Below are 27,436 nucleotides of genomic sequence, written 5' to 3'. Positions count from 1 at the left end.
TAATTAAGGAGATTTTGGTCTTACAACATTTCAATGTTTATATAACCAGTAATGTATCTGAGACAATCAATCAGACACACTAATCAGAACTCATTGAGGTTTGTGGAAAAATGGAAGGACAAAAATTGCAGACTTTTAAGTGCAGCTTGTTGTTACAGCCAATCAATTTGAAAATTGTGCATTTGGCAGGACGAGAAAATGCGATTGCCAACAAATTCTGATCTCCTTCCTATCAGAAGGATGTTGTGAAACTTGAAAGGGGTCAGAAAAGATTTACAAGGATATTGCCAGGGTTGGAGCATTTGAGCTACAGGGAGAAGCTGAATAGGCTGGGGCTGTTTTCCCTGCAACATCGAAGTCTGAGGGGTTTATAAAATCATGAGGTTTATAAAATCATGAGAGGCATGGATAGGATAAATAAACAAAGTCTTCTTTCGGGGTAGGGGAAGAGAGGGGGAAAGATATAAAAGGGACCTAAGGGGAAACCTTTTCCACGCAGAGGGTAGTGCGTGTATGGAATGAGCTGCCAGAAGAAGTGGTGAAGGCTGGTATAATTGCAACATTTAAAAGGCATCTATATGGGCATACAAATAGGAAGGGGTTAGAGGGATATGGGCCAAGTGCTGGCAAGTGGGACTAGATTAGGTTGGAATATCTGGTCAGCATAGACAAGTCGGACCGAAAGATCCGTTTCTGTGCTGTACATCTATGACATTGTGACATTGTTTCTCATCCAAGTCTCAACAGAGGCATTCGATGACAGGAATAAAACAGACTATTAGAACTGTGGAGTCAGAGATGTACAGCATGGAAACAAAGAAGTGGTCAATTTAAGTAATAGATTTACTAGACACAGTTGTGAGCGGTTAGGATTTATTTATTCATTTGATATATTTCTTTCAGAATGGTCACATTTTGGGATAAAGTGTATGAGTAATTGGAGACATGAAGTCTGGCTTTGTGCCACTGGTTTCCAAAATTTCCCACCACCTTTTTCACTGACCTTACACAGAATAGAGTACCAGGCGTAAACTGTCAACAACAACATTATCATTGTATTAGATGGCTGTAATGCAGAAAGAGAACTAGATGAATCTTGGTACATTTTTGTTCAGCAATTTCAGAAAAATAGGAATTTGTGGCTAGATGAGCAAATCTATGATTGCTGTCCCCACTTCCATCCCTCCAATGGTTCAATTTACCATGCTCAAAAACCTCCAAAAATTCAATTCTCATGCAACCTTTGCAACACAAAATACAAACAAACAGTCTTTCAGTAGTTAATAAAAATGACAAGTTCTTTATTAGAATTCTTGTAGTTTAAAATGAAATCAAACATTTAGTACAAAAGCTCAATATCGTGCATCATTGAAAGACCAGCAGAGTGGGGAAGAGGTCCTCCCAACACAAACTCCTGCATAACTGAACCTCAGTGTTGAAAAGAGAAATCTACTTTTTTTACGTTAATGTAGAGACTCCTTTGATCTTCATTGTGGTTTCAGAGAATTTTATGCAATCTTTCATTGCCTTTAATTCTCATACTTGAAAGCAGAAAATACACGTTTCTGACAAGATTAAAAAAATACTAACTAACAATGTAATAATTAGATAGGAGTAGACCAGTGTAATGTTTAAGTGAATGGTAATGAATATGAACTCTGTTAGTGAAGCAAAGTTTCATTCCTGGAGCATAATAAAAACTATTGGAACCAAATGACACATTTATTGGTAAATGAAGCAACTGCAGAAATGGGGGAAGAGATCAAATGATCTTCAGTGGAACTGAGAATGTATATTTGAAGTTGCAGCAACAAAATGCATTCATATTGAATATAGAGTTTAATGAAGTTGTAATAAATGCAACATTTAATTGACATGTAGATATCTCCACACAAATTAAAACAAATACACAAGTGCACAACTTTAAACTATGCATTCTGTTGCATTGCTTTCTGGACTTAAATGCTTTGCATTTTTAGCATTTTTTTCTGCTTTCTTCTTCTGACAGGTTAAACATTCAGTATAAAGCATCCCACTGGTTCCATGCCCACAGCCAGGAACTGCTATTGATTTGAGTGCACAGCCAAAGGTGCCAGCTGCTTAGACATTCAGAAGCCAGGACAACTACCAGTTAGAACCCAAAGCCAAGGGCACCAGTTGATTAGATACCCAGAGCCAAGGGCAGTCACTGGGTAGATACCTAGATCCTAGACACCTAGAACCAAGAGCAAGCAAACTGACACCGGCCTTTTTTTATTTCTGGCGTCTATGATGTTCCAGAAACATTACCCCTCCACACCTCAAATAAATGGGAATCAAACATTTACCTGTGGCACAGTGTGAAACTCCCAAACACAGCAGCACCATTTCGAATAATAACTTTCATTGTGTTTACTGTGCTATAAAATTTTTGATTTTAACACCTGCTGCGTCAACACAGGTCCTAATTTTTACATTTGGATCTCACTACCAGCCAATTCCATGTTGAAACTATACTACCATTTTCTTCTGAGAAGCCAGTAGAAAAACATTCAGGTAACACATACTGATATCCAACAGATTCTCATTTCACATCACTTTACAAATGATTCAAAATTAAAATAAATTAATTAGTGTTCTTAAAGACCAGCTCAGAGTTTTCCCATATAGTTGTCTTAACATGTGCGAACTTGAAGCACATATTCTATATAGGTCTGTAAAAAGATGTTAGCACTAAGCTACACAGCATTTTCTTCAAAGTCTGTTTCATTTTAAACTTTAAGACAACATGTTAAGGGAAAACACAGTTAGACTCAAATTTCTACATTTAGCAGCAGTATTTTGTTTACAGCACAAGGGGAATCCATGAATATTCTGATAAACAAAGCCTTTAAAATTGGATAAACTAGCTTTCCACAACAATCCCGCACTCTTGATATCATTCCATCAGTGTTTTAAAATCAATAAAGTGCGGTGAAAAGGCATTACATTTGATTGTGAGATCACATCAACACATTACACGATCAGAGTTTTAAATGCCGAGGCTGAAGGCTAAGATATTCAAATCTATTTTTGGCGCTAAATGCGTAAACAAAAACACACACAATCACTCCCTTAATAAAGCATTCTAAAGTCGGAGGTACGAACCATATTAAAAAAAGTGAAACTAAAAAGTAAAAAGTTGCTTTGGTAACTGAGTGCTAAGCCTCCAAACTGATACCTGCTCCTTGCATCTGGGGAGAGTTTAGGTTCAGTAACGTGGATGGATTCACAAAGCACAGCCTTTTATTTGGCAGACTGAAACAGCCCTCTTAGATTTAGTTTCAAAGCAAGTTGCTCATTTCCCCATTCAACATCATAGGTAACACTCACAAAGGCAGAGAGTTAGGAAAGAGGAGAGGGTGAGAAACTATGTGAACAATGATGAATTTCAAATATTGGTGATCAAATTAATAAAATGAGGCTGTAAAACTAAAGTGCTAAAAGTGGCAAAATTGTACAGTGTGATCCACTGCATTGCGGCATTTTTGCTTTTGATGAGTGTGAGGTATAGTATTGCTTTGCAGCAGCTAGCTTACTGATGTAACGTAGACAAATAATTCCTCTAACCTCAGTGAGCTCGAGTTGTGATTCAAAAAGACAAGAAGCATCTCGTTCATTATTCCACAAAAGTTGAGCATCTTTCTGAGTCACCAAGTAACGGCAGAACATTGCCGCATTTTGATGAGGATTTTGTCACAATCAATGTCTCTTTGTATCTACAACATTCACAATATGATTATTCTAGGTCTAAGGGTGGTTGGAAGAGGGGAGGGATGGAGGGTGAAGCTAGACATTTTTTTTCCAATAAAGGCCAGATCCATGCAAGAAAACTATATGTACAAATGGAAGACTCCAATAGGGGGAAGGTTTCGTCCACAAAAATATCCATCCATTCAATATGCCTGTCATCAAGGCGCTTTTCTTTGCCTTGAGCATGCCTGCACAGGTACTGTACTACAAAAATAAATCTCACATCAAAGCAAAATATATCATATACAAAGTGACAGACCACATTTAAGATTAGAATGTTTTGCAGTACATTGTCAGTGTCCAAACAGATTAAAGAACTGGTTTTAGGACAGAACGCAATGGACGGCCCGCTTTAGTAAGCTCCCGTGTCACACACATGCAAGGCAATGGGACAGCCTCCCCGGTCCTCTCTACTGTATTGTAGCGACAGTATTTTAGATGATCAGCCATGCTGGCAATGTCTGCAAACTTCCACTCTTTAACTGTGCCGAAGGCAGTGCTGAATCGCCAGGCCTGCAAGACAGAAATGTCACATATTACACAAAATGCTGTACAATTAACAGGCACGCTGTTGTTTTGGGGGGGGGGGGGGGGGTGAAGGAAGAGGAGAAGGAGAAAGGAGGCACTCAATAAGCAAGAGAACAAATACTTTGCATTTCTTCCAACTATTTGCTGTGCAATAGCAGAGTTGTACCACTGGCACTGATTGCCACAGCATCAAGTTTGTGTTTAACTTCAGAATCAAAGATTAAATATGTGACCCATTAAAAGGAAAATAAGCTTGAAAGTGCAGTCAATTAGTCTACAGTCCATTAGACTTTGAGATCAATCCATCAGCCTACAATCTATTAGAGTATGAGCTTTATAAGAGGAAAAAAAGGCAGTGGAGTTCATCACAAGAGGAGATGGGGAACAGGAAGAAGCTCACTGCATTACATTTGAAAAGAAGTGCACTTCAAGAAACAATCCTGCAAAGCTGTGATGTCTTAATATCCATTAATAGGAAAGCGAATGACAAGATAGCCATCGTTAACACAGCATATTGGACAACAACGTCCAGAGTCTGTACATATAATTAGGTGTGGAAATCCATAACTTATCTACATTAATCTGATCCTTTACAGATTTCACTAGAACTTGCCAGTATGCTCAGCATTGCCATGTGTGTAAGGATATGAAGTTGCTGTACTACCCATCAGCAGTGGTGAGGGCACCTGTCTGACAGGCCACTAAGGAAGGCATGTTTTGCCATTTTTTTTAAAAAAACAACCATTCGCCTCCTTAATGTCCCAAGCTCCCTGGAGTACATGTTTAGAGAGCCTGACCTATTCTCAGACTGGTTAGGAAACTACAAGATCAGGCAATGCAGCAGATCTGACAGGGTTGCTACTCTACTTTAAAAGAGTAATGAGCTGTTTTCATTACCTATAAAAATATTCTGAGATTGTTAGGACAATATAGAGTTGGGAAATGAGAACAATGAAGTGCGATGTGCTACATTTTGGAAGGAAAAGCACCAAATGGAAGATATGAAATGTCTGCACAAACCTACAGTTCCAACTAAATTAAGTGGGATCCTGCAAGTTGAGCATTGTTACAATTTGCCCATTAGTTAGAATGCTTCCATCACATTTTAAATTGAAACATTCTTTGCTCTGTAATTTGCTGGCTGTTAACAGATAACAGTATAACAAAGATGCGCTTATATCAAATATAAAATTGCAAATTCACTGACTGCTTCCGCACATTGTACTTTTAAAAGACAGCTTTTAAAATGGCTGAAACAAATCTGCAGCATTGCATGATCATAATATCACAGTGAGACAGAAGCAAAGATCTCTTGGAGATGCCAAACATCTTCCAACCTCATCAAAATCCAGGATGAATCATTCAGGAATAATAATTGGGGACATTCAAAAAATTAATCATCACAATATGAAACAGAAGGATATGTGGGGGATCTAATTGAAACATAAAGAATACTGAATGGCCTGGATAGATGTTGGGAAGATGTTGATAGTAGAGACTAAGACCCAAGGGCACAACCTTAGAGCAAAGGGAAGACCTTTTAGAATGGAAATAAGGAGAAACTTCTTCAGCCACAGAGTGACAAATCTATGGAATTCACTGCCACAGAAGGCTGTGGAGGCCAGATCGTTGAGTATATTTTTGACTGAGATAGATAGGTTCTTGAGTATTAAGGGGATCAAGGTTACAGGGAGAACTGGGAGAATGGAGATTGAATGGCAAAGCAGACTTGATAGGGGCACAAATTAGGCCATTCAACCTATGTATTATGGAAAAAATGGCTAAAGGAAAACAAGTGACACACGAGCTAGTCATCTATACCTTTTAGAATATGCATCCAAAATGGAGAGATAAATTATTTGTTATATATTTTGTGTAAATATTTAAATGTGGAATTGGTCACAGAATATGCAAAGTCTGTCTCTCTCTCACTCTAAAAGCTCTCAAATTTGAGCCTTGTTTGTGACTTGAACTACACACAAAACCAGATCATTGCAAACAGAGAATTTTAAAGAAAGATTTGAAGATGAAAGTAAAAAATACACTATTGTAGAAAATGAGTTCTTCAGCTAAGAACCAAACATCAAGAGAACTGGTAAATTCTAACTGACTTTACTGCTTTTATCTGCATTTTTCTTACTTGGCCAAGTTTAACATCCAACAGTGTGAAGTCTGAGTGTGGTGTGTTTGCATGCATTAATATGAAGTAGGTCTTATTTGTACATTGTTAACAGTTCTTAATTTTTTTAAGTCGGAATGAGTTTTTAAACAATAAAGCTTATTCCTACATGTTTAATTCAAGAATACCTCTAGGCTTACTTCTCACAAGAGTGCATGCATTAAAGTACCAATGAATTGACAATCACCCTTGTAAAAATTCAAAAATGTGTTGTGGTGAAATGGTGGTAGGAAAAGTAGTAAGAATAGAGAGAGTGGTGCGAGAAAACCACAGCAGGTCAGGCTTATACCTGAAACATCAATTCTCCTGCTCCTCGGATGCTGCCTGACCTGCTGTGCTTTTCCAGCACCACACTCTCGACTCTGATCTCCAGGATCTGCAGTCCTCACTTTCTCCTAGGAATAGTAGTAAACCAGGCTCTTTTCCTCACCTGATTGTAACAGCAACATGGTGGTGGCAATGGACATCTGCATTCAACCAACAGTCTCTCTCCTTAATCAAATCAGATTTAAGGATGGAGAAAGAGAGAGGAATCATAGAAGGAAACCAAACAAATTCTAATCAAAGCAGGTACAGAAAGAAAAATAGACGGAAAGATTGCATTGACAGAGATAAAAGATGCAGAAAGGAAAAATAAAATGTAAAATGCTTAATTTTGAAGTTTAAAATGTTTAGCAATTTACTACCCTCAGGCATGAGATTTCACTTTAAACTATTCCTCTTCTAAACCAGCAAGTAGACATACAGTATTTACACAGAGATTCTAAACAATTCATCCAGGAGTATCTGGGTGCTCTTGTACATAAAATACTAAAAGTTAGCATGAAGGTACAACAGGTAATTAAGTAATTTAAGAAGCCAAATGGAATTTGGGACTCTCTCATTAGGGGGGGTTGGAGTTTAAAAGTAGGGAAGTCCTGTTACAACTATATATGGTGTTGGCAAGGCCATCCCTGGAGATTTTTGACCCCTGTATTCAAAAGAGGTGTACTAGCATTGAAGGCTGTTCAAGAGAGATTCACTGAGCTGATCCCTGGAATGAAGGGATTGACTTCTCAAGAACAGCTAAATAGGTTAGGTCTTTATTCATTAGTATTTAGAAGAATGGAGTGTGTGTGCGCGCATGTGTGGGGGGGAAAGAGAAGAGACATCAGAGAATCTTAAACTGAAGGACAATCACAGAATAAGAGGACACTCTGTTTGAAATGAGATTGAAGGAATTTCTTTGAGAATGTCGTGAATGTCTAGAATTCCCTATCCTAGAGAGTTGTGGAGGCTAGATTACTGGAGGTATTTAATAAGGTGCAAGATAGATTTTTGAAATATTGGGAAATTGAGGGCTGAGCGGAGCTGGGACAAAAGAAATGTTGATGCCTGGTTTGACCAACTATGTTAGATACCAGGGCAAGCTTGAGGGGATAAATGGTCTAGTCATGAGGGGATGAATGGACTATTAGTCTTAATTTTGGCAATGAATATGCAAATCCAGCAAGTTCTAAAATAATTAGGAAGGTTAAAGGCAAGATAGAGTCATAGATACAGCACAGAAACAGACCCTAACTCGTCCGTGCCAACTAAACATCCAAAATGAATCTAGTCTCAGTTGCCAGCAGTTGGCGCACATCATCCTCTGCGTGAAAATTTGGCCCTTTTAAATCTTTCCCCTCTCACATTAAACCAAGTCATCTAGTTTCGGACACCTTTACAATGGGAAAAAAAGACCTAGGCTATTCACCCTAACCATGCCCCTCATGATTTTATAGACTTCTACAAGGCTCATCCCTCAGCCTCCAATGTTCCAGGAAAGAAATTCCCAGTCTATTCAATCTTTCCCTGTAGTTCAAACACTCCAAGCCTAGCAACATCCTTGTAAATCTTTTCTGAACCCTTTCAAGTTTAACAACATCTTCCATATAGCAGGGAAACCCAGAATTTTATGCAGTAACCCAGAATGGCCTCATCCCAACTCCTATATTCAATTTTATGACCAACATAAGGCAAACATGCCAAACGCCATCTTGACCACCCTACCCATGACTCCACTTACAAGAAACTGTGAACCCTAGGTTTCTTTGTTCAGTAACACTCCCCAGGACCCTACCACCGACTATATAAATCCTTCCCTTGTTTGCCTTGCCAAAATGCAATACCTCACATTTACCTAAATGAACTCCATCTGCCGCTCCTTGGCCCATCAGTCCATCTGATCAAGCACCCATTATACTCATACCTTTTTTCGCTGTTCATTACACAACCAATTTTTGTCAAGATTAGAGTGGTGTTGGAAAAGCACAGCAGGTCAGACAGCATCTGATGAGCAGGAAAAATCGACATTCATCAGGGCTCCTGCCCAAAACATTGATTTTCCTACTCCTCGAATGCTGCCTGACCTGCTGTGCTTTTCCAACACCACTCTAATCTGGACTCTAATCTCTAGCACCTGCAGTCCTCACTTTTGCCACCAATTTGTGTCAGCTGCAAACTTCCTAACCATACCTCATCTACTCACTTTCAAATCAGTTATGTGAATGATAAAAAGCTGTGATTAGTCTGGATTAGGTAAAAATAGCTCATCATAGTTGACATCTAATTTTTTTAGAATCCTAAGCAGTAATCACAATATTGCTCCACACTCTGCTTGCCAGTAAGAACACCACTGGTCACAAGCCTCAGTCTAAAAAACAAACCTTCACCACCACCACCCTGTCTCTTACCTACATGCCAATTTTGCATCCAATTGGCTAGCTCTCCCTATATTCCACCTTGCTAACCAGTCTACCATACAGAGCTTTGTCAAATGCCTTCAAGTCCATATAGACAACATCTACTGTTCTGCCTTCAATCATCTTTGTCGCCTCTTCAAAAAAAAATTCAATCAAGTTAGTGAGTCACAATTTCCCACACACAAAGCCATGCTGACTATCCCGAATTAATCCTTGCCTTTCCAAATGCATGTAAAACCTGTCCTTCCAACAAATTATCTGCTACTGACATCAGGCTCACCAGTCTATACAGTTCCCTGGTTTTTCCTTACCAACTTTCTTAAATAATGGCACATTAGCCAACCTCCACTCTTCTGACACCTCACACATGGCTGTTGATGGTATAAATATCTCAGCAAGGGGCCCGGTAATCACTTCCCTAGCTTCCCACAAAGTTTCGGGAATACACCTAATGGGGTCCCAGAGATTTATCTACATGTAATATGGACACTTTTCAAGACATCATTATTTATTTCCCAAATTCTCTAGCTTCCATGTCTCTCCCCACAGTAAATACTAAACAGATACCTTGCACCAGTATCTCACCCATCTCCTGTGGTTCCACTTGTAGATGGCCTCGTTGATCTTTAAACGGGTCCTACTCTCTCCCTAGTTTCTCTTTTACCCTTAATGTATTTGTAGAACCTCTTTGGATTCTCCTCAACTCTATATGCCAAAGCTATGTCCCCTTTTTGCCCTCCGAAGTTTATTCCTCAAGGGATGACTCAACTGTCTATACCAGACATACGCCTACTCCTTTTTCTTGACCAAGCCTCAATTTCTCTCGTCATTCAGCATTCCCCACACCTACCAGCTTTGCCCTTCACACTAACAGGAACATGCTATCTCTGAACCTCATTATCTCATTTTTGAAGGTCTCTCACTTGCCCTTTACCTGCAAACAGCCTCTCAATCAACCTTTGAAAGTTCTTGCCTAATGCTATCAAAATTGGTCTTCCTCCAATTTAGACCTTTAATTTTTAGATCCAATCTATTCTTTTTTCCCAATCACTATTTTAAAATAGAATTATGATCACTTATCCTAATGTGCCCCCCCCCCCCCCAACACTCCCAACTGACATCCCAGTTACTAGCCCTGCCTTATTTCCCAAGGGAAGAAACATTTTGCTCTTTCTCTAGTCCACTTATGGAATAATTAGGATTTCCTGTATACACTTAAATTCCTCTCCATTCAAGCCCCAGTCTGTGCGGAAATCTTCATGTACATGCAGAGGGAATAACTAAAGTATTAAACAAAAATTTTGCATCTGTCTTCAAAAAGACTGCAGATGATGTAAAGTTTACACAGAGAGAGAAGTTACAGACAAAAGAATTATAGCTGCAGATGTACTAAAAAGACTAAACTAATTTAAATATACAAGTAGTTTGATCCAGATAGAATGTATCCCAGGACGCTGAAAGAAGCAAAGATAGAAATAGCGGAGTTATTGTCACAATCTTTCAATTCTCATTGGATACAGAAGTACAAAAGGACTTGAGGGTTGACAATATTACATCACTCTTAAAGAGGTACATATATCTCCTTCTTGATAAAAGCAAATCAGCCTAACATCTCTGCTGAGGAACGTACGGGAAGCCATTTCAGGGTAGGTTAATAAAGGAAAATCAGCATTGATTAAAGAGAAATTGTGTCTGACTAACTTGATTAACTTTGAAGTAGTAAAAACATTAATAAATTAGTAAAGATTACAAGACATTCACCAAAGTATCAATTGAAAAATTATTAAGGAGCAGCACATAAAACGAAGAGGAATATAGTGGTATGTTTACAAAATTGGCTCAATGATATGCCAGCACTTTCTTCTTCCTAGGGAAATTTTGCAGATTAGAAGGCAGTTTGCCGTGACCTTTCAAGAATCAATCTTGGTTCAACCTCTCAATTTTTATTTAAAATCTAGACTCAGGTATAGGGCGTATAATCAAGTTGGAAGCTCACATGAAAATAGTGATGATCAGGTTTCCAGGCAGAATGATTAAATAGGCAGATATACAGTACATAAAGGGAGTTCAATTTTGCAGGGAAATTAGAAATTAGGACTGCTCTCTTCAGAACAGTGAAAATCTAGAAGTGACCAAATGAAGGTTATTGAGGTGAGATGTTTTGATAAGACCAGCAAGAGTACCTATTCTTTCTTGGGCATGAACCAATAACCAGAGATTAAAGATTTATAATCATTGGCATAAGACATGGACGAAAAGGAGAAGAAATCTTTCCTATTCAGTGTTATCAGGGTTCAAAACATTCTACCTGAAAAAAGATGGTGGAACTTGATTCCACATAAAACTTTGGAAGCAGGGTTCAAACTTTGAGGGATCTTGAGCTTTTCTCAAGGGATACTATTTGATATTCAGGAATTTTTTTTATTGTCACCAACTTATTTATTAAATGATGCAATCAGGTAGAAATATGACCACTGTACTAGTGATGATGTTTTTTAAGAGTTTACTGCTTTACATAAATAAGATATAAATATAAAAACAGACCATATGTACGTGTGCATGTAACCTTTGCATTTGCAAGCTATAAACTGATTATAAACAAATATTCCATAATCCATTTCCAAAATAAAAATTCTAATTAGCTGGCACAAGGTAACTCATTGGGATCAAGGCTCATATCTGCAGCCTCTTCTCAAAATTACTGCAAGCAATTAGCACTCTTTAGCATTATTTAGTTTTATTCTGTTAATTTCAAGTTTATTTTGCCACAAGTGAGAGAGATGGGCAGCATAGCTGAAGATTAATTAGTTTTGGAATGCTCCAGCCAAGAGCCTGGACAAATATGATAGCAGGTAATATGCCATTTGGCCTGTCAACTAATTATTTATTAAAGAATGATCCTGGTATTCATTTTTAAACAGCCAGATATCATCACTTTAACAATAATGCTGCAGGTATCAAATTAAAAACAATTGCACACTGGAGCATCCAAAAACAGCACTACTCTTATGCTAGGAGAAAGTGAGGACTGCAGATGCTGGAGATCAGAGCTGAAAAGTGTGTTGCTGGAAAGCGCAGCAGGTCAGGCAGCAAAGGAGCAGGAGAATCGATGTTTCGGGCATAAGCCCTTCTTCAGGAATAAGGGGGGTGTGCCAAGAAGGCCACGATAAAAGGTAGGGAAGAGGGACTTGGGGGAGGGGCGTTGGGAATGCAATAGGTGGAAGGAGGTTAAGGTCCTTCTTCAAAGACCGCAATTTCCCCTCAGACGTGGTTGACGATGCTATCCACTGCATCTCCTCCACTTCCCACTCCTCCGCCCTCTTATGCGGGCTTACACTGATTTTTTTTTTAAAAAAAACAAAGTATTAAATATATTGTGCATTAATTTTAAGTTAATCTCATAATTCTTGTAACAATCCTGATGTAAACTCAATCTGAAACAACTCTGAAAATGGACCAGTATCCCAAAAACCTAATTCAAATATTTTTTCATAAGAATCACAATAAACATAGAAACTTAGATCACAGATAAGGGAAAATGGAGCCCTTATCCACTCCTTTTTGCTGTAATCCTTTAAATTCCTAACCCTAAAACACTTGTTCAACTCCCTCTTCAAATGATTTACATTATCAGCAACTACAGCAGAGGGTAGCCGTAAAGGCAATAATAGGGCACTTCTGACACAGACTAGCACATAAGATCAGCACAAAGTAAGCAGATGTAAAGGTCAAAGTTGTCATATGCATTGCTGAAAACTCCATGCTATGTTGCAATTCCAGTTCTGAACTGGCAGCTAGTGCAGTCATTGGCTAGCAGGAAGTTGCGAAGTTTGCCTTTGGAGACCTTGATCTTTGCCATGAATCATCTTATATTGAGCAGCTTCCTGTCCATGTTATAACTGATTTTGATGTATTCTATGATGGCGATTCTAGCACCAGACATCATGGGGATGCGGAGGGGCGGGGGAGTAGATGCTGAAGAGAGTTTATTACAGCATGCAGCCCTGTTTGACTCTATTAATGATTGGGAATGGATCAGAAAACTCACCACCATCTACGACACATGCAGGAATATCATGTGTGTAGTGTCAAACCATTGGAAGGAATTTTCCAAGGCAACCAAATCGCTCCATTACCTTCATGGCTGACTGAGTCAAAGAGCTTTGGCAGATCAACAAGCATACTGTAAGAGGCTTGTGATGCCCTTGCCATTTCTCCTGGAGCTGTCTAACTATACACACTGTCATAATGACAAGGCTGACACCTGTCTTGTGTTATTTGCCCAAAAGAACGTCTTGGTCATTTAACTGCATTATGTGGCTCTGTAATCAGATTTTCGGTCATGTCTGTGTGCTACCATCAGTGGGGGCTCATTTGTTGGGATGAATTCAGGGCAAAATGACCAAACTTTCATCAGTCAATACACTTCATCTTTCATCACTACATTGCAATCCGTAACCTATATGGGATGTCATTTCGTGTATTCTACAAATCAACACAGCTCTCAGAAATAGCCAATGAAAAGAGGGGAAAAGCATTTTATCCATATTTTCAATCAGCCTTGGTCCATCAATAAAGCAATCAAATGGGTTACTATCAATGCTCTCTTTGATAACTCTTACACACCATTATAAACAAATACAAATTCTTCTTTGGTGTCAAAATGTTCACTGAATTCTTTCAGTCTTTGTGGCACCCTGCATGATTACAAAGATGGCTATGTTGCCCAGCTATACAAGTGAAAAGGAAGGCAATTTTGCAACAACTATGGAGGAGCCTCATGCCTCTTCACCACCAGGAAATTTTCACAAAGATCCTCTTGAACCACTCAATAAGGATGTGTTGTAATTTAATGTGCAGTTTCAGAAAAGGCCAAGGAATCACAGACAGTGCTTAAAGTTAGAGAGTTCTAGGAGAAACGCCAAGCTTGGAACATAGAACTCTACATCACGTATACTGACATGATCAAGACTTTTGACAATTAGCCAAGAGATTTTTAGAAGCTAATGGAGACATTCAATTGCCTGGAAAAATCCAATGCAATGGTTTGAAAGTTCCATGACTGTTTCTTTGTGGAGGTCATGGAGGATAGCAAGGTGTCTGATCCATTCCCAATTAGAAATGGAGTGAAACCAGGCTGCATATTAACAGCAATTCTCTTTAGCATGTCTTCTTCCCTGTGTTTTCAGATGTTACAATCATCATCATCATAGATTGAATCAACTAAATCAGGCAACTAGAGAAATGCGCTAAAAGCTATAGAATAGATGTGGCCCAGGAGGTTATCATAGAGTTGTACAATACAGAAAAGGCTCTTCAGTCCATCAGATTTGCATTGTCAAAAACTACTAAGCTTACATGATCCCACATAATATTCAAGGCTGTGGGTCAAATGCTATGACATTCAAGTACTCATCCAGGTACTTTTTAGAAGTATGAGGTTTCCCAGCTCAACTATTCTCCCAAGTATGCATTCCAGATTCCCATCACCCATTGGCTGAAAAGAAAATGCCCAAAATACCTCTAAACCTCCTGCTTATCACATTAAAATTATACCTTTCATTACTCACCCTTCAACTGCTTTCTATGTACCCAGTCCATACCCCTCTTAATCTTGTGCACTTCAGTCAGGTCTCCTCTCAGTCTTCTCTGCTTTAAAGAAACAAACCAGAGCTTATCCAGATTCTCTTCATAGAGGAACAGCTCTATCACAGGCAACATCCTGCTGAATCTCTTCTGTACCTCCTCCAGTGCGATCACATCCTTCCTCTAACTGTAGTGACCACACTGCACACAGTCCTCCAGCTGTGGCCTAACCAAAGTTCTATACAGCTTCAACATAACCTTCCTGCTCTTGTAATCTGTGATACGATTATAGGCAAGTGTCTGTATAGGTTAGCTATCATAGATCCTGTCCTGCCACCTTTAGGGATCTGCGGATTCCAATCAGCTCAAGACCCCTTTGTTCCTCTGAGCTTCCTAGCATCCCGCCTTTAGAGTAATTAGAAACCAGTGATTAGAAATGAATTGCCCATTGAGCCATTGTGAAATAGGTAAACGTCCCAGGTCTCTTAAAACAAATGCAGGAAAGTTTGAATTTGGACTTAAGATAATCTTCAAGAATCTAATGAATAGCCAAAGACTTGTTGACCAGGTGGGAGAGTTGCCGTCAGCGCAGAAATGAAAATGTTCAGTTGGGTTTTGGTCCAACGTACCCGCTGTTGTGTTTTATTTTTAAAGTACAAATAATTAACTAACAAAGTGCATATCTAGTGGTGTTTACCTCGTACAGTAAAATTTCATTAAAAACAATTTTGCGGAATGATGTGGTTAACAGGGTATGCAAAGTACTCTAAACTTAACAGTCTCTACGGAGATCAAAACAATACTGTTTCTTAATTCTTATACAAAAGTAAATCAAACTTAATAAAAGAAAAACACAAACCTTGCCTTTTGTTTTCCAAGAGGCCTTTCCATGAAGGTCTTGAATTTTTTCCCAAAGCAGGATGACCATTCCCCGAACCTGCAACAAACTGCTGCATACATCCCTCATTAAATGTGACACTTCCGAGAGCTGAGACAAGCTGAACCCATCTAGAAATCCAGCAATGTGCTGCAAAATCTCAAAGGGCAGTTTGCTCAGTTGGTCAGCAGCCATTCCTGTGCTGGACAACCGACTCTCATGGGTTCCTAACAACATGGCCGGAACACATGGCTGGATTCCAAAAGACTTGAGATGGCGATCGTGAATAACTTTTGAACCCTGGGCAGAAGGGCAGAACCGCCTCTGAGAATAGGTACAGCCATAATAGGCCAAAGGGCATCGATGTTCCAACCACCCATTGAGGCCAGCATGAATGTCCCCATGCACATTCTTAAAGTGAGAAGGAAACTCGTCTCTCCTGAAAAACTGACCACATACAAAAGTGAACATGGAGCGTTGCTTTGTTTGATATCTGGTCACACACTCCAAGACCAGGTCCAGCCCAAGTGTGTGGAAAGGACTCGGGTTCGATAGTTGAGGATTTGCGTGGTCGCAAGCAGATGCGGAGGCTATCTCTCCGACTGTAGTATTGGTGGCTAATATGGCTGCTGGGAAGGAGAAAGTCTGTGTGCCCAAATCAACACGGTTTCCATCAACACTCCGGCTGTCTGAGATCCCTCTACCGCTGGGAGAGTCCCCCAAACAGAACAATAAAGCAGCTGTGATCAAATCAATTCCCTGTAATTCCAGAGGGTCATCATCAACTTCCAGATCTGATGTGTCAACTGCTTTGCTTTCCGTTTTCTTCCTATACCAATTCAAATCCCCAAGATATGGCCTGCGCCCATTGTGACCTTCTAACAGTTTGAAAGTGGCAATTTTCTTCAGTGCTTGCCGCTCAGCAGATCTGTTGACTAACTTTCTCACTCCACAGGGATCAGAAGGCAAGCAGTCCTCCTGAAAACTGTCTGGATGTAACAAACTTTCCACAGTAAGTAGCTGTGCAAACACAGGTAAGAAGTGATCAGGTTCCGAAGAATTTCCATCACAATCTATGTCATTTTCATGGCAAGAACCATTCATTATCTCTTCTGCTTGCTGATCACAATTGTACGACTCCATTCCCTCCTGACCCAGGGTGTAGGCATTCACATCTGCTTTGTGAAAACCGTTACATAAGGCACTTGTTTTTAGCTGAATACATCCATCCGTGCCATCATTTGCTTCAGTCACCATGCCAGATAATTCATGAAATCCATTTTCCTCCACACACAAGTTCCAATCCCTCCAAGGCGGATCATAAGCTACAGATTCACAGTGTGCACCACCAACTGCTCCTCCTTCCGTTGTGCTCTTGCAGGGATCATCATTGATCTCTGCAAAGTACGGTGATTTTGGTGCGTCCTCCCCGACAATCTGGATACCTCCATTCCTTTCAGATCGCTCCTCAGATAGACTCCCATTTGAGAGCTCCCCATCTTTTGTAGCATTGTTCAAGAGGTCAAGGGCCACCGCTAAAGTCCTAGTTGTTTCAACTGTGGCTCGGTACAGTTCAGTGTAAGCTTCTTCGTTCACTGACAGCAAACTGCTAGAGGGGGGCTCATCCAGTGCTTCCATAGTCTCTGGGATCTGTTCCTCATTTTTGAACTGCTTGGGAGCTGAGTTCGAGGCAGTGGTCACAACTTTGAGTGATTCAAGAAGCATCCGCTGATCCTGAAGAGCTAAAGCCAAGTCCAACTGCTCTACTCCATCACCATCTTTGCTTAAACTTTCATAGGATTTGCGGTCAGCATAGCTCACGGGCCAACGATTCCACTCCATTGTGCAGCATACCACACTGGCAGGACAAACCTCCAGATGTTCGCTAATCTTGTTCCGTGCAATGATGAATGGGCATCCAAACGCACTATTTAAACATGGCACTCGCTCAAGAGGGCACAGTAGGCGATGTTCACCCACTTTGCATGAGTGAAAGACAGCTCCACATACCAGAGGGCAGCCAATCAAGTCACATGACACATTCATCTCTGGCCTAACCATGCAACGCCGGCTCACACAGTTCAAGCAGTGCAAATGCTGCTCCATTATGGCCTTTTCAGTCCTGGGGAAAGAAGTTCAATTAATAATATTACAGTATACATCAGCATCATTAGAACAATTTCAGTAGATACCCAGGACCTGATCTTTGAGCCTGTTACACAGGAAAAGGCAAAGGCTACTCAGCCCTTGATACTGGAACTGGAGGCCAGTCAAAGCTGAAGCCTGTCAAAGGAACACAAGGATGCTATTCAACCTGTCAAGCCTATATTAGATAAACCGGATACCATTCAGACCATGGAGCCAAACACTGTCACTTCTGATCAAGCACTTTCCTCTGCCCACTGTGATAGTAATTGTCTCAAGCCCATACACTCACCTTCCCAGCAACAGGAAAGGAAGTAATGTTTATCACATCCTCTCCTCCCATCCCAAACGCCACCACCCCGCTTCTCACCTCCCTCCCACAACCACCACCCCTCCCACTCCCCCCAAAAGACCTCAGTGTCACTGTGCAATGCCTTCAAGCTTCAAATTACAATTCCCGGAGACTTTAGGGCAATACAAATAGAATGGCAACCCCTACTCAAGTCTATTGGTTCAAGGGTCATGGGTCATCTGTACCTTAACTCTACCTGCCTTAGTTCCAGAAACCTTAATACCTTTGCTAACAAAAAAAAGTTTGGAAATTTTGACCTGAAGCACTCATCCCAGCTACACTTGGAGGTTCAGTAGCTATTCCCTTCTTTTTGGGCAGGGGTTGGTACAGGGCAGTGTTTATCAGATTTGCACAATCCTTTGTACGAAAGCGTTTCCTGACATCTCCCTCGAGGGACGTGTTCAAATTTATAAGTTATGCTGCCTTGTTCTGAACATCCCACCAACCACCCCGTCCAGAGGCAAAACTATTCTCTACTGATCCTTAACACTTCCTTACAAATCATCCTACGTCTTCACTGCAACTAGCCCCTTGATAAGCCGTGCAACCAGTAGTTTTTCATTTAAAATAAAGTCAATCTGTGCAAGTTTAAAAACAAGTCTACACTCTTCCCTTCCTCCATGCTTTTGGCTTACCACTTCTCTTCATTAAGCATTTAATTTCCTCCCCTTATATTCTCTTGTTCATGCTATTATTTTGCATTGTCCTGTTCCTCATGCCCAGTATTCTCTCTCCATCTGCCAACAACTTCTTTTTCCTTGCAGTCTCATTTGCTTTCCCACCTCTTTCCCTCCACTACACTGCTAGCCATGTCTCGCAGGCAATGCCTTGGTGGGGCCCCACTCTACATCCTAATACGGTTTGAGCACCACTGGCCTCGACTGGAACTCCAGTATCCTGAAGACAGAATTCCCTGTTCTCACAGTGTCCAAAAATAACAGCCAGGGCTGTTAGCCTTCAAGGGCAAAAAAGAAAAGCACTAATGATTAACCTTGGATAGAAATCAAGGATTTCCACTAAGAACATAAAAACACAGAAGTGGGCCATGTGACACATTAAGCCAGTTTCACCATTCAATAAGATCGTCACTGCTGACCGTGGCTTTAACTTCACTGCCTGCCAGCCCATTATCCTCAACTTTGTAAATCAAAATCCTGTCTAACACTGCCTTGAATGTTCAATGACCCAGTCTCCACTACTCTCAGGGTACACAATTCCAAAGATTAATTAACAATCTATGAGACAATTACCCATTTGTCTTCACCTTAAATGAGAGGACCCTGATTCTGAAATTTTGCTCTAGAGTTCTAGATTCCTCGACAACAGAAAACACTCTTTTATAAACTACCCTTATGAGTCGCAGGTAGATAGGGTAGTGAAAGCGGCGTTTGGTATGCTTTCCTTTATTGGTCAAAGTACTGAGTATGGGAATTGGGAAATCATGTTCCAGCTGTACAGGACATTGCTTAGGCCACTGTTGGAATATTGCGTGCAATTCAGGTCTCCTTCCTATCAGAAGGATGTTGTGAAATTTGAAAGGGTTCAGAAAAGATTTACAAGGATGTTGCCTGGGTGGAGGATTTGAGTCATAGGGAAAGGTTGAATAGGCCGGAGCCGTTTTCCCTGGAGTGACGGAGGCTGAGCAGTGACCTGAGAGGTTTATAAAATCATGAGGGACATGGATAGGGTAAATAGACAAGGTCTTTTCGCCGGGGTGAGGGTGTCCAGAACTAGAGGGCATAGGTTTAGGGCGAGAGCGAAAGATATAAAAGAGGCCCAAGGGGCAACTTGTTCACACAGAGTAGTGCGTGTATAGAATGAGCTGCCGGACAAATTGGTGGAGGCCAGCACAATTACAACATTTAAAAGGCATTTGGATGGGTATATGTTTAGGAAGGGTTTGGAGCAATATGGGCCAGGTGCTGGCAAGTGGGACTAGAATGTGTTGGGATATCTGGACGAGTTGGAGTGAAGGGTCTATTTCCATGCTGTACATCTATATGACTATCTCAACAAGATCATGTTATTCTTCTAAAATCAATAGAGTATAGGCTGAATTTTTCCTCAAGGTAAATTCTTCATCCGTGAATCATCCTAGTGCGCGGCACGGTGGCACAGTGGTTAGCACTGCTACCTCACAGCACCAGAGACCCGGGTTCAATTCCCGCCTCAGGAAACTCTGTGTGGAGTTTGCACGTTCTCCCCGTGTCTGCGTGGGTTTCCTCCGGGTGCTCCAGTTTCCTCCCACAATCCAAAAATGTGCAGGTTAGGTGAATTGACCATGCTAAATTGTCCGTAGTGTTAGGGGCAGGGGTAAATGTAGGGGAATGGGTCTGGGTGGGTTGCGCTTCAGCGGGTCAGTGTGGACTTGTTGGGCCGAAGGGCCTGTTTCCACACTAAGTAATCTAATCTAATCTTCTCTGAACCATTTCCAATTCCCACCTTAAATAATGAAGTCAGTGAACATAATATGCTAGGTACGGTTTCAACAATGTCCTGTACCACTGTGGTAAGATTATTTTTACCTTCTTTCCCCTTTCATTTAAAGCCAATATGCCACTTGTCTTGCTTATTTGCTATTTTCTGACTGATGTACGAGGTCCAGAACACACTGTACTGCTGAATTCCGCAGGTTCTTTCTAGTTAAATAATAATCTACTTTTCTATTCTTCTCACCTAAGCAGACAACTCACATTTGATCTCCCTCTGCCTATTTTTTCCCAAAACACATCCCTTTGTAGACTGTGTCCTTCAAACAATTTGCTTTCCTGCCTACCTTTGCATCAGCAGTAAATTCGGTCTCAATACACTGTCTCTTCATCCAAACCATTAACCTAGGTTGAAAATAGTTGAAGCACTGATCCATGTGGCACTCCATTAATTAGCTTTCCAATGTGAAAATTAGCCACTTAGAGACATCGAGATATACAGCACGGAAACAGACCCTTCAGTCCAACTCGTCCATGCTGACCAGATATTCTAAAATGAATCTAGTCTCATTTGCCAGCATTTGACCATATCCCTTCAAACCCTTCCTATTCATGTACCCATCCAGATGCTTACCCCAACTGTTTCTAATTGGTTAGCCAGTCATTTATCCATGCTAATATATTATTCCCAACACTCAAGAGTAATTGTGAAGTAATTATGTATACGACCTCTGTTTTTTTTCCATTACCGTTGTTAAACCTGCTAAGATTCTTCAGAACTTTTTGTTTTTATTTCTAGCCTATATCCTGCTTTCTGTTTCCCTACAGATGTGAATGGAGATATCACTAAACGCTGGCAATGACTTGTCTGCATCTCCTGAATAACTGTCATAACCAACTACTGACCAAGAACTCTGCATTTTCTCCCAATTCTGGTCTCTTGCACATGCCCAATTTCCATAATTCCACTGATAACTGTAACTGCAGATGCCTATGCACCAAGCTTTCAAATTACCTCCCTAAACCTCTTCAGCTCACTTTTGTCCATTAAAATGCTCCTTAAGATCAAACTCTTTGAAATAGTATTAAAACTTTTCAAGAAACTTTACAAGCCTGGCAACATCTGTGAAAAGAAAACACAGTGTTAACATTTTTGACTCCAGTGACCCTTCTTCAGAACAATTTTCATTAAAACGAAGAATTGCGGATACTGGGGATCGGAAACAAAAAAAAAATTCTGAAACATAAACAGAAATTACTGGAGAAACTCAGCAGGCAGTCAGCATCTATGGAGAGAAGATAGATGGACTCAAAGTGTTAATTCAGATATCTCTCCATAAATGCTGCCTACTAAGCTTCTCCAGCTTTTGTTTCAGATTTCCAGCATCTACTGTCCTTTGTTTAATAAAAGGGTTCTGAAGAAGTGTCACCGGACTCAAGATGTTAATGCTGGTTTATCTTCTTAGGCTCTGCCATTCCTGTTTTTGTTTAAGCATCAAACTTTGCCTAACTACCAAAGACATGAGAAATTTTCACATTAAAAAGGTACTGTACAAATAAAAGTAGTTACTTGCATCAGGAGACTGAACTGGCTGAAAACAATACTCATGATTCCATTAATGTCATCTCAATTCCAGTGTTTAAGGATTAACCTATTACAATGTCAATTTGTGAATATTTCTACAATATCAATGTCACAAGGAAAAGTCACAGTATAAACTGGGCTAACTAGTCAAAAGTTTTAAGAGACAACACTTCACATTCAGTCAATGAGATGACAGCTGGTCTATAAGCATGCTGCCAATCTTTGTATTGCTGCTTATGGGATTTAATCTTCCCTTCTTTGGCTATTTGGCACTCAAAGTTCAATTAAATATTTTGGAAATTGGAAAATGTCTCTTTTGAAAAGAACTTTCATAATATAAACTTACTACTCCAAACCTGGATAATGTCAAAAAGGGAGCTCAATGAAGATAAGACTTGACCACACCCCTGAACCCTGCTTTCACCATGACTCATGTAATCAGATTCTTAAACAAAAGTCACCTTCATTTACTGCTGACTTTTTTGTATACTAAAACTCAATTATTACTTATAGTTCATAAAATCTCCATAGACAAATTGTGTATAATACTCTTGCGCAAATTATACATCCTCCATATAAAGCTGCAGCAGTTCCTCATTTATAGGCTGTGAGCATTGCAATATAATGTCGTCTAAAAACAATAGTGACAACAATTCTACTCCTAGAGACAAATAATCTTTCTTACAAAAATTACTGTCTATTTAAAACTCTATTTACTCAAAAAAATTCCCATGACTCAAAATATTCTCATGCAATGTTCAGTGATACAGTATCAATTTACATAGTTTGGAAATACTCATTCAGTGCTATGTTTAACCATTACTAATAATCATCAGCTAAATAGTACACTCACTTTCTGCTAGATTGTGGGCTGAGTTGTATACGAGTTTCCCTTAAAACAAGGGAAACTTGCATGCTCAATAAAGAAAATCACAGTTTGCTCATCAACAACCATCAGACAGGCAAACTAGAAATTTCACAGGTCTCAGTACATTTCAAGCTGAAGCTCTGTTCCACCACTCCAGGTTCCTCAGGAAGGATGACCCAGGAATGTTAAACAATTCATGTCAAACCCAACTTACATGGATGTCTGCAGCTGAGGAAGAAAGTAGTCAACTGGTCCCAGCACAGAAAGGTGTTGAAGTCACGACCCATCTGCTTCTCGGGAGTCAAAATCAAGAGCAAAGGTGGTAAAATTTCTTCATCCCTTAGGACATCAAATTTTGAACAAGGGGTTTAAGGCAGAATATACACATTGAGCTGGAAACTCAACATTCATTTCAAGGAAACTGGTTAGCAGTTGCCTGGAATGATTATATCGACAGCAAATGAATCAAACTATAAAAAGGAGCATGTCACTTAGTTTATTATCCTTTCCTATCTTTCCAGAAAACAGTTGAGATTGAGTTCAGCAGAATTTGCTTCGAGTACAATATGCATGTTCACTTGGCTATGGAAATATAGCAGCTTCATGCTGCACAGTTGGCCTTATCACATCAAATGTTTCAATTCACTATCAAAAGGATAGCAAAAGCCAAGTGTCAATTACTTCAAGGAGGATTCTCTCAATCACCCTTCCTCCACCACCAATCTCGTGCACCCTCCTCCTTCCCAACACACACACACACTCTGGTGGCTACCCAGAAGTGTCAAAGCAGGTCAATCACAAACAGACTCATTTTAATGGTGCCATATAATTAGATACTGGAAGAGAGGAGCACATTTCTGAAGGCCAGAAATTCAGACTAATGTAGGAATCCCTCTGCATCAATAAAATATCAGAGAGCAAAACTTCTAATGCTTCCCATACAACTTGCTTAACCATCCTCCTGTCACCTTCCCATTCCTGCAGAATACTTAAAGTTGTAACCGTATTCATTCTATGGAAAAGACTGAATTGGCAAGAATATATTTACTGCCCTATCTTAAAGCCATTACTAACGTGCCTTCCCCCTTAATCTCTTTCGTTGATTGCATACCAGGATTTATGGATATTGACTGAATGAATGATAACTGCCTACACACAGACGATACATATTGCACAGCTAACCATGTTGACTTATAGAAGACAGCTTATCCTATACTCTCACCACATACATTACAGCCTTCACATAATATGATAAATAATTTTGCCCTTCATCCTTTTGTACATCTTCTATCAATCATCCTTTCAAACAATCCTATTATAACTCTCAAATAACCTTCATAAACCCCACACTAACATCCTATCTAACCTTCAAGGTATCAAGATCAGAAGAAGTGCAAAACTTGACCTACTCTTGATGCATTTGGATGGGTATATGAATAGGGAGGGTTTGGAGGGATATGGGCCGGGTGCTGGCAGGTGGGACTAGATTGGGTTGGGATATCTGGTCGGCATGGACGGTTGGACCGAAGGGTCTGTTTCCATGCTGTACATCTCTATGACTCTATAATAGGAGGAATACTTGCCCATGAGCCTGCTTTGCAACTCAGAACAAATTGATCTGCTAACTTAACTTCACACTACCACCCATCCCCTTGTCTTTCAATTATCTGAAAGTTCAAAGGCTCTACACATTTCAGCTTTGAATTATTACATGACTTGACTAATAATAGTCCTCTGGGTACAGAATTCCAAATATTCACAGGCTTCCAAGTCAAAAACATTTTCCATATCTCTGGCCAAAAGGCCAAATTGCTGACTATGGCCAGTGCGCCAGACTCCGCAGCGAGATGAAGCAATCTTTCAACTTCAATACAGTCAAGCCCCTTAAGGCTGATACACATTTTAATCAGATCATCACTATTAAATCACACAGTGTGAACAAATCCTATCATAAACCTTGTGATATCCACTCCCTTTAAGAACCATCACAATACCAAACCAACAGACTAATCCACATGATGCTCACTCCATACCTCAAAAAATCACCTCATTGATAAACTTACATTGTCAGCCACAAATCACCCACAATATGTCTTTACCCCAACTAAAGTCCCTTCAGACCCTCCCCAACAGTATCAAAATTCCTTCTGCACATCTAATTTAACCCATCTCATTTAACCCCCCGACTCTCCTCACTCCATTTAACCCAAGACCCTTCCATTGTCATTAATTCCAAGATCCTTCACATTCCATTTAAACCTACCAAGACCCTTCCATTGCCATATACACCCAAAACCATTCCATCCCATTTAACCATCCAAGTCACATCCCAATAACCCCCAGCCTTCCCATCCCATTTAAGCCAAGATCCTTTTCACCCCATTTAATGCCCAAAAGGCCCTCGCCATTCAAATTAACACCTCCTCCAGACCCTTCACATTCCAAATAAATGTCAAAATTCTTCACAGCCCATTAAAACCTCCCCACAAACCCTTTCCATCTCATTAAAGTCACCCAAAGATCTTTCTCATCCTTTATAACCCCCAGACCCTTCCCACCCAATTTAACCCAAGATCTTTCACGTCTCATTAAACCTCCCCTCCACCAAAGACCCTTCCCATTCGACACTCCAGAGCCTCACCTTTCTGCTTAAACCCTTCACCCATCTAAAGCCCATCCTTAATTTCCACCCATAAAAATATCCAATAACTCTCCGCCTCTATTTAATGATCGGCCCCGGAAAGGGTTTTTTTTCCCACCCGCAGATTTCGCTCCCCTCGCCGTGGAGCTGATCGAGACACCTTCCGTTATTTCCTGGGGCCTAGGCCTCTGTTCGCGCGGTGGATTGAGCTCTGTGAGGGGACTTCGGTGGGTCCAAGCCTCCCCTCCCCGGGGGGGGGGCAGGGGGCTGGGGCCGCTTTGGCCTCATTTTAAAGAGCAGCGTCAGGCCCAGTGGCAGGCCGCCAGGGCGGCCTGAGAAGCGCCTGACAGTAACCGGGCCGACCCCGCTGTGGGCCTACAACCAGACAAGGACCCGGCCAGTTAATTAGGCAGCGTCGTACCAGAGCCACGGCTTCTACCTGCACTCACCCGAGACAGCAGACACTAACTTCACCAGCACCGCCGCCTGAAGCCGAGCCCGACCACAAACCCCGCCCCAAGATAGGGGCGGGCACGGCCACGCGGGCGGGGCGATGGGAGAAGGCGGGGCGAGTGGGCGGGGCGATGGGAGAAGGCGGGACTGTTGGAGGTGAAGCCGATGGTAACCTGAGGGGCGTGGCCAATGACGTGAGTAGGCGGGGTCAGAGATAGAGAGAGGAGCCGGACGGCTGCGGCTGGAGTAGAGACAGAACGTGGTGAAGTGTAGCAGTGGGAGAGGAGGCAAAGGAAGAAGTAGTGAGTTCAAGTCAGGTGGGAATACCCTGTATTTCGTAGTGTGTATTCTTATGTGATGAAAATTACATTGGTCCCCAGCTGGATCTTGACATACATTTGGTGATATTGTCAGGACTACAAAAAAAATGAAATAGAAGAAAAGGGGTGATTTTAATTTACATTTAGACAAGCAGTGGTGTTGTGGAGCAGGACTTTCAGCAGTGTAAGATGATGGGTTTTTTTAGACCAATATGTTGAGAAGACAAGCAGGAGGCTGGAAGAACACAACAAGCCAGGCAGCATCAGGGGTTAGAGCAGTGAATGTTTTGGGTGTAAGCCTTCTGCAATTTTTTTTGTCTCTAACTCAATATGTTGAGGAACCAACTAGGGAACAGGCTGTTAGGGTCATAGAGGTGGAAACAGACCCTTTGGTCCAACCAGATATCCCAAATTAATTTAGCCCTATCTGCCAGTGTTTGGCCCATATCCCTCTATTCATAAGTCCATCTGATGCCTTTTAAATGTTGTAATAGTACCAGCGCCACCAATCCCTCTGGCAGCTCACTCCATAAACGCACCAGCCTCTGCATGAAAATTCTGTCCCTTAGGTCTCTTTTAAATCTTCCCCTCACCCTAAACCCTCTAAATTTTGGACTCCCCTACCCTGGGGAAAAGGCCTTGGCTATTCACTCTACCTGCGCCCATCATGATTTTATAAACTTCTATAAGGTTTCATGCTCCAGGGAAAAAGGGCACCTGCCTATTAGCCTCTCTGTATAGCTCAACCCCTCCAAGCTGGCAACATCCTTGTAAATCTTTTCTGAACTCTTTCAAGTTTCACAACATCTTTCCTATAGAAGGGAGACCAGAATTGAACACAGTATTCCAAAAGTGGCCTAACCAATGTTCTGTACAACTGCAACATTATCTCCTAATTCTAATACTCAGTGCACTGACCAGTAAAGGCAAATGTACCAAACGCTTTCTTTGCCACAAGGCCTTGGGACCCTTCAACTAT

At 40.9% G+C, this 27,436-nt stretch overlaps 1 protein-coding gene across 3 annotated transcripts; it reads right to left on the bottom strand.

Moving 5' to 3' along the window:
* Window positions 1–1,252: 1,252 nt before the first annotated feature.
* fbxo30a (F-box protein 30a) lies at window positions 1,253–26,220 on the bottom strand. Of its 3 annotated transcripts, none has more exons than XM_043681180.2 (4): window positions 26,134–26,216; window positions 23,258–23,382; window positions 15,647–17,786; window positions 1,253–4,284 (listed from the first exon to the last, which is right to left on the bottom strand). In XM_043681180.2, coding segments are annotated over exons 2-4 (2,346 nt in total). In that variant the 5' UTR covers window positions 23,260–23,382; window positions 26,134–26,216; the 3' UTR covers window positions 1,253–4,080. The 3 variants fall into 3 exon arrangements, with proteins under 3 accessions (XP_043537115.2, XP_043537159.2, XP_043537149.2); XM_043681214.2 differs by having other exon boundaries at window positions 4,108–4,284; window positions 15,652–17,786; XM_043681224.2 differs by lacking the exon at window positions 23,258–23,382 and having other exon boundaries at window positions 26,134–26,220.
* Window positions 26,221–27,436: the final 1,216 nt, after the last annotated feature.

Source organism: Chiloscyllium plagiosum, unplaced genomic scaffold (assembly GCF_037043375.1).
Source record: "Chiloscyllium plagiosum isolate Xiang-an unplaced genomic scaffold, Cpla_swu_hap1 HiC_scaffold_3, whole genome shotgun sequence".
NCBI classification, from domain to species: Eukaryota; Metazoa; Chordata; class Chondrichthyes; order Orectolobiformes; family Hemiscylliidae; genus Chiloscyllium; species Chiloscyllium plagiosum.
This window is presented reverse-complemented; position numbering and strand designations above follow the sequence as displayed.

Bases quoted from the DNA above. Each gene is read 5' to 3' on its own strand.
- fbxo30a (XM_043681180.2), bottom strand. The intron at 4,285-15,646 runs GTTTGTGTTTTT...TCTGTCTTGCAG, and splicing joins CTTGGAAAACAAAAGGCAAG to GCCTGGCGATTCAGCACTGC.